Below are 8,355 nucleotides of genomic sequence, written 5' to 3'. Positions count from 1 at the left end.
TGTGTGAAATGTGCTGTAGCTGACAGATGCTAACGGCTCAAATGTCACAACAGTGGCTGGCACCCGAGCCCCTGGCACCTGTGCTTTCAGCTCCGTTGAGACCTCTGCCTGCCCCCCACCCCCATGGCAGTGACCACCCACTGGTTGGTCAGATGCCGCGGGTGGACAGCTGGCTCCTGCAGATGTAGGCAGGCCCTCACCTAGAATGCGCAGGAAGGGCTTGCCCTACAGGGAGGGAAGGCGCAGTAAAGGGGGGACACCCATGTGAACAATGCAGGCCACCAGGAATGACTGACCAGTGCAGGACACGTAGTTTCTGAAGGCTGAGGCTACAGGCCCTGAGCCCAAGATTGCTGGCCCTGCCCAAGTGGTGCACAGAGATCCTAGATCAGAGAAGGCTGCGAGGACACACAGCCCATCGCACTGTGGCCCCCACCCATGTCAGTGCACACCGGGAAGGGACCAGGGGTGTCTGTGCTGTTCCCCAGTGTCCCCTATAGCCCCAGGCTAACATCTGGAGAAAAATGTCTGTGAGACTCCAATTCTACATTTTTGAAAAATTTATTTTATACTCTTAGAAGCTAAGAACTCCACCACACATGAACCAAATTTAGAATCCAGAGTCTTTCCTAGTTTATCTACTTCCTTTCGAAATTTTATAAACAAGATTTTATACACAAGAGGTAGCAGAGGAAAATTCCAGTCTGCTTGTTCCAAGCTCAAAAGATGCTGTCCACGCCTTGGTGCTAGCAGGGAGGGTGGGGTAAGCCAGGGGAGTCTGGTGGCTCAGGCTCTGGGCCTTAGCTAACAGCTGCTGGTGCCCGGGAGGCCACCTGGGGAACTAGGCAAGCTGCCAGTGGAGGCTCATCTGTCGGTCCCGGTCCCAGGATGCCTTCGGGGCAGGCTGGCAGCCCCGAGGTCAGCCAGGACTGAAGGAGCTTTTTGAGAACACATAGCATTGAGTCAATTGTGCAATTCCTGCTTGATTGCAGACCACTGTAAAAGATTATAAAAACATCTTCGTCCAAAAATTGGCAGTAAAAATGACAATTCTTTCAAGGCAGGCCTGCCGTAATTGTCACTTTGTGGTACTACGTTTAAAAAAGTCCTCAGAAGGTCAGTGGACTGAAGCTGCTGGAAATCACACGGTTCCTGATGAGGCGGAAGGCTGCTTACTGCGGCAGCAAAGGAAGAGGATGGATCAACGTCGACAGTGCGGCGACCCTGATTCAGCATTATGTGAGGACAGCAGGTGCAGGGCGGAAGGCGGCGTTTCCATAGGAAATAAGGGACTAACTAGAAGTGGCAATTTCACTCCTGACTTCGGGCTCCTGAGTGCAGTCACTGGCAATGATATTCCTCTGTATCATGGCCAGCGTTTCAATGCGGGTCCCACACAATCTTTCTGCAAGCATGGGTGTGAAGAGATGGTGAACTAGGAAGGGAGACAATGGGACATGGGTATCCAGGTGTTCAAAATCAACTGTAGACCCTCACATTCAAAAACTGTAAGAACACCAGAATCAGACCAGATCTGCCACTTGCCTGTCTGTTTCCCTGAGGACACAGCTCTGCTCTTACATGCTGTTCCGTCCATCTTCGTGAGTCTGGCCAAAGCTGCCTCTGGCCTGTGTTAGGCTACAGAACCCACAGCTGAAGCTGGTTGCACGGAACATCTACAGTGAGAGGAAGCGTCCCTGAAGCACACAGCAGGGACTGCTACCTGCCTGCCGAGTGTCCTCACGATGCAAAAGCAACCAAAAAGGCACTTAGGGGTTGGCTGTGCCTCTTTGACTTGGCAAATGTAGCTGACAGTGGCAGCCTGGCACTGCCAGAGGCTCCCCCAGTTCTGTTCATGGCAAGTGGAAACAAGGTAGAACTAAAGGCGAAACGAGGCTGACGATGAGCAACTGAAGAGAGAAAGTGTACAGAACACGGGGTGACTACGCAAGCCCAGCCTGAAGCAAGGGAGAGCCACCATGTCACAGGCAGACACGACTAAATGGCTGCTATGAACTGTTTTCTAGTCACTGCAGAGAAAGCACGTTTTAAATCTTGCCTTTCTAGTATTAGTCACATTGAGGAGAAACAACGTTCTGAATTCTTTCTCTGCAGTAATTCTGATGATTCTCACAAGCAGCAGCTCCCAGCCTTCGTATTTAACTCAATATACAATCAATATACAAGGGCCACAGAAGTTATGTTTCAGCAAAACAAATGATTGCAGATCACATGACTTAAGACTAGTTTATTCAATATGTCTCCAAGCATTAAAAGGATAGTTTTATGAAGTCAAACTCAATAAACTTATAAAGTGCTTTTAATTTTGTTGTTTTAAATTTTATTTTGGGAACAACCCATCAGTCTTTAGTGACTGATGTCAGAGAAGACACCCTATTCTTCTAGAGAACATAGCTTTTTGTTTTGTTTAAAATTTACTATTGCTCTTTTCAATCTTGAATCAGAAAATACCTCAAAGAGCTTAACAATGCCAGTTTCTGATCCTGGAAGCAAGCCATCAAGGTTAGAGGCCATGCTGAGGGCTCTCACCAGACATCAGAGACCCTGTACAGAGGAGACATATTAAATACAAAGGCCTGTGGAAACTGGGTTCATTTCTATTTTACAACAGAAAGAATTTTACCACATCTTCACATCATTCTAAATTGGATGTTCTTCTTCAATGTTACTGCAGATTAATAATTTTCCCTCATATTTCTTCTCCCTGTGTCACAGAGAGAGCCACAGCTTTATCCTTCGTCCTCATCCTCCTATGTTCATGGATCACAAGTTTGCCACCAGATTTATTTCCTAAAATCATGTGTCAATGCACATGTAGATGCTGGGACAGCTGGTCCGCACTGCAGAACTCTCCCAACAGCTCCCAGCCTTCCAGTGGCCAGGGAAGTCTCTCCTCTGGAGCACACGGCTCTCATCACACTCCCGGCCCCCACTCAAGGCTCTTTTAAGGCCTTCAACGAGGTTCTGGGTTCCCAACAGGTGCTGAGCTTCCTATCCGGGCACACTGCTCTAAGGATCAACATCATCAAGGTCACTTCTTAATTCACCAATCATCATGGGAGATTCTGAACCCTGTGGCAAAGAAAGGAAGATAAGATTCCTACAATTAAAGTCAGATGGTTTCCCACACTGCCTTCTTACTGTGGGCTGTGGCTTATCACTGAGCATCTTAATTCTTATTAGAAAGGGTGAAAACACAATGCTAACCAAGACTCTACTGGCAACTCATGATGGTTATGCAAACATCTGCATTTGTACAGTCACACTGAGTCACCAAAAGAACCCTTGGACTGGCCTCGGGCTGTCCTTTCTTCTCTGCACCCACACAGTGACACTGTACAGTGACATGTCGTCATTCCTCTGTACCCAGCGGGCTGTTTGGTTTCTATGTTTAGTAATTCATTTTGAAGACCTCGCCTATGCCTTGGAACTGCTCTCACTTGAGGTAGGGATGAGGAGAAGAGATTCTCCTGTGGAATGAACAAGCATGTTTGATAAACTAAAAGCCGACACTGAGGGGCGAGGCCCGTGGGGTCACGTCAAGCAGCATACATGGAGAATCTTGCAGTGGCAAAGGAAGACCATGGAGAAGTTTCAGAATGTGACCCGAAAATAGACGTAGTACAAGCAGGGGATTCTCACAGAGCTTAGGAGAGAGAATAAATGGGTAGGTGCTAAGGAGGAGGCCTGGGACTGACCTGGTACACACGGGAGGGGGGGAGGGAGGGAGGGAGGGAGCTACATACGAGGTATGAGGCCGAGGAAGCGCAGCTCTGTAGGGAAGTGAGGAGTTGGGCAAACCAAGATAAGCTGAGAGAAAGTTCACCCAGTGCTCGGGAGCTCAGGAGCTGCACTGTGGCAGATGGATCGGAAGCCAGGAGGCTGTCTATAGGATGGAGGTGTGCAGATCAGCTACCAAGGATACGGAGGGGCAGTCAGTCAGTCAGGTTTGAGGAAGCCCAGAGTGAACTGCTATGAAGTCCATCAGGACTACTTCTTGTTGCTGGCAGCTAGGATAAGACCCGAGGAACACCGGCCACCTGCCATCCCAACCGTGGGGTGATGGCCGGGTCAGAAGCTGACTGATTTTTAATATGGAGAAGTAACTGAGGAACCATCTCAAGAGAGGTCAGCAGAACAGAGTTCAGGATGGGAGGTAAAGTTCTATTAAGTCAGGCAGAGAGAAGGCTAACAGGAAACATCCCTCACTGGCCTAGAAAGAAATAGACAAGTGCAGATTATGGGGCTGAAGTGTGGAAGCTGGCAGTGGGGGAGCCCTGGTCTGAAAGGCCATCTTCCTGATAAATAAGGGCGGCCGTGAGGTAACTGCTGAGAATCGGCCTACATTATTTTACTTTGCAAACCTGGGCCACCAGCCATCATAAAGTGAGACAAATAGTTGCCCAATGTGGTTGTGAGGATGTGAAAGGCAAGCTTTGGGGGAAGCAGACTCTGCAGCAGCAACAGCAGCTGCTGCATTCCCTCACAGGTAGGTGGCTGGCTGCCTCTGTGTTCAGAGGAGGCTGCTGTGATGGAAGGCCGTGGACCAGGGGAGACATGTTTGATTTGCTTTCTTCTTTCCTACCATCATGAGTAACCAAACTCCCCCGCCCATTCTTTCTTTTGTAAAATTAATGTTGAAGGATTATTGAGACTCCCTAAAAAGTAGGTGTCCTTCAAGCTGCATGGGACTTCCAAGTTCACGTTTCTAGGCAGACTGGGGAAAAGCAACAGGTTTTCAGCAATGGGACAGAATGGAGAACCAGACAGCAGTAAGTGTACAGAGCATCTGCATGCTGGCAGCGGACACCTGAGTCTGGGGCTGGTTTCCCTTGCGGCGCTGTTCAGCTATGGAAGTGCACAGCCCCAGCTTCTCAGTCCACAGCACCAGAGGACTGAGCTGGCCTATCTTTACACCAACTTTCTAGAGCAGGGTCTTTGGTTTCTTGACCTTTGGAATGCTCAGGAGCAACTGTTGCCCTCTCAGCCTCGGGCAGCCCCCGGGATACCTGCTGTAAGCGTCGCTCTCCATTCTCATTGGCAGGACTGCTCTCGGACCCGTTGCTGCTTCCTGATTGCTCTTTTTCATTCAACAAAGCTGTGGCGTAGGCTAATGTGTCCTGCGGAGATTCAATCACAAGCAAGTTAGGGGCTTTTTCTGAGCAGCAACTACTCTTTAGAGACCTCTGGTGGCACCTCAGCAATAAAGTCCCTCATAACCCCTTGCCCTGCAAACCCCCACTGACCAACCTGCAGAGAGGCTCTTTTCTCTGGCTGACCTGTTAGCATTGGGTCTGATGACACCAGCTCACTGTCCACTATATAGAATCCAATGGCTGCTTCTACCCCTCATTTCCTACCCTTCCCTCTCTTCTCCAAGCTATGGTTTCTAAGAACCTAGCACAAGGGTTTTAAAGTATGCCAGATCAGACATGCCTCACCTGAGCTGAGATGGTTCGCTGAAAGGTTTTTCCAGTTGAAGTTTCATTAGAGACATTGCTCTGCGGAGTCCAATAGTGCTCTGACATCTGGGGACAAAGGCCAGGCAGAGTAACAAGTGAGCCCCACAGGCACAGCTCCTACCTCACACCCCAGAGCAGGGCAGGCAGAGATGCACGTCTGCCTAGACTCCCACCCTCAGTTATCATGGAACACCGCCTGCCAGCTTCCTGCAGGAAAACACTGCTTCTCAACGAGTACCAGCCTAGAACCTGTCATCTTCAAAGTCAAGACAGATGTTACTTGTGATCAATCATGGTTCAAATATATTAAAAGGAGAATTAAAAAAAAAAAAGAGTCACTCTTAGGTTTTAACTGTGCGCCAGTCCAGTCTGAGTGTCGTGATGAAGCCCTGCACTGTCCAACTCTGCCCTGCCTCAGATATTAACGTCAGTCTGCCCTCTCTATAAGCTACTGTCGTCTCGCGCTCTCTATAAGCTACTGTCGTCTCGCGCTCTCTCCGCTGACGACAATCTGAATTCCAACAGTCACGCGGCTGCTCAGAGCACCGGCCTCTGCACCTCCTCACACTTCACTTCATATCACCACAAGTATTAACACAGTACAAGAGCCTTTCATTGCAGAGCCTTGATGTGTCTTTTCTAGTGTATTCTGCACCCACCTTGTCATTATCGTTAATCTCTCACTGTGCTTAACATCCAAACTCAACTCTATCAATAGGTGTGCGTATCTAAAAGGAAACAGCAGTTGTACGCTCAGTGCTGTCATCCTCTTGGGGTGCCTCACTCAGAGCACAGCCCTTTGGGCTGCAGAGACGGATGGACGGACGGACGGACAGCTCAGTAGTTATGAGCATCTGCTGCTCTTGCAAAGGAATTGAACTTGGATCCCAGAAGCTCTAGTCCAGAGCATATGACACCCTCCTCTGGTCTCCATGGATACTCACACGCATGTGCATATACTCACACACAAGGAAGAATCAAATCTTAAGGAAAAAAGCCAGCCCTGTGAGATGTGAGGATGGGATGTTACCATATTAAAACACAACTTTCCTGGGCAGTGGTGGCACACGCCTTTAATCCCAGCACTTGGTAGGCAGAGGCAGGTGGATTTCTGAGTTCGAGACCAGCCTGGTCTACAGAGTGAGTTCCAGGATAGCCAGGGCTACACAGAGAAAAACAAAAACAAAACAAAACAAAAACCCCCACAACTTTAATACATGTATGTATGTATCGCCTAAAGAATGTTTGAAGAGCTAGAGAGATGGCCTGGTGTATTCCGCTTGCCGAGGACCCACGTTTGATTTCTAGCGCACATGTCAGGCAGCTTACACATGCCTGGAACTCCAGCTCCAGGGTGTCCGATACCTCTGGCCTCCACAGGCACTAACACTCACATGCACAGACATGCACAAACAATTAATAGTTAAGTTTAGGAAAAGACACCTTTTCCAGGTAGGCTGTGTTGCTTTGGGTAACTATGTTGTAGAGCAGGAATGCTCAGAATTCTATTACCTTCTTTTGTAGCCACTGCACAGCCCAACTCCAGTGGTGGGAATTCTCCTTGAAGTATTCCTTAGCAGCAGGGCACCTGCAGAGCAAGGAGATTATTATTAATCAAATGCTTTTTTGAAAATATTCTTGTTCAACCACAGTGTTCCATTTTGAAACATGTATGCTTTTTTTTTTTTTTTTTTTTTTTTATGATTTAATTACATAGAAGAGGGCATCAGATCCCATTACAGATGGTTGTGAGCCACCATGTGGTTACTGGGATTTGAACTCCAGACCTCTGGAACTTCAAGACTCTGAAGAAGGAAATGGAAGAAGACCTCAAAAAATGGGAAAACCTCCCATGCTCATGGATCGGTAGAATCAATATAGTTAAAATGGCCATTTTGCCAAAAGCAATATACAGATTCAATGCAATACCCATCAAAATCCCAACTCAATTCTTCACAGAGTTAGAAAGAGCAATTATCAAATTCATCTGGAACAACAAAAAACCCAGGATAGCTAAAACTATTCTCAGCAACAAAAGAAAATCTGGGGGAATCAGTATCCCTGACCTCAAGCAATACTACAGAGCAATAGTGTTAAAAACTGCATGGTATTGGTACAGTGACAGGCAGGAGGATCAATGGAACAGGATTGAAGATCCAGAAATGAACCCACACACCTATGGCCACTTGATCCTCGACAAAGAGGCTGAAAACATCCAATGGAAAAAAGATAGCCTTTTCAACAAATGGTGCTGGTTCAACTGGAGGGCAGCATGCAGAAGAATGCGAATTGATCCATCCTTGTCTCCTTGTACTAAGCTCAAATCCAAATGGATCAAGGACCTCCACATAAAGCCAGACACTCTGAAGCTAATAGAAAAGAAACTGGGGAAGACCCTTGAGGTCATCGGTACAGGGAGAAAGTTTCTGAACAGAACACCAATAGCGTATGCTCTAAGAGCAAGAATTGACAAATGGGACCTCATAAAATTACAAAGTTTCTGTAAGGCAAAGGACACCATCAAGAGGACAAATCGGCAACCAACAAATTGGGAAAAGATCTTCACCAATCCTACATCAGATAGAGGGCTAATATCCAATATATATAAAGATCTCAAGAAGTTAGACTCCAGAAAACCGAACAACCCTATTAAAAAATGGGGTACAGAGTTAAACAAAGAATTCACACCTGAAGAACTTCGGATGGCGGAGAAGCATCTTAAAAAATGCTCAACTTCATTAGTCATTAGGGAAATGCAAATCAAAACAACCCTGAGATTTCATCTTACACCAGTCAGAATGGCTAAGATTAAAAATTCAGGAGACAGCAGGTGTTGGAGAGGGTGTGGAGAAAGAGGAACACTCCTCCACTG

At 47.4% G+C, this 8,355-nt stretch overlaps 1 protein-coding gene across 2 annotated transcripts in view; it reads right to left on the bottom strand.

Moving 5' to 3' along the window:
* Nucleotides 1-542: 542 nt before the first annotated feature.
* The window catches only part of Usp24 (ubiquitin specific peptidase 24), a 134,664-nt gene continuing 126,851 nt past the window's right edge, over nt 543-8,355 (bottom strand). For both annotated transcript variants that reach the window (XM_052176888.1, XM_052176889.1), the window contains 4 exons: nt 6,996-7,071; nt 5,463-5,549; nt 5,031-5,141; nt 543-3,093 (listed from right to left, as the gene is read on the bottom strand). In XM_052176888.1, the coding sequence (XP_052032848.1) occupies nt 3,031-3,093; nt 5,031-5,141; nt 5,463-5,549; nt 6,996-7,071 (337 nt within the window). In that variant the 3' untranslated portion in view covers nt 543-3,030. The remainder of the gene's footprint in view (nt 3,094-5,030; nt 5,142-5,462; nt 5,550-6,995; nt 7,072-8,355) is intronic.

This window comes from Apodemus sylvaticus, chromosome 3 (assembly GCF_947179515.1).
Source record: "Apodemus sylvaticus chromosome 3, mApoSyl1.1, whole genome shotgun sequence".
Taxonomy (NCBI): Eukaryota; Metazoa; Chordata; class Mammalia; order Rodentia; family Muridae; genus Apodemus; species Apodemus sylvaticus.
Note: the sequence above shows the minus strand (reverse complement) of the source record. Positions and strands in the feature narration are given on the sequence as shown.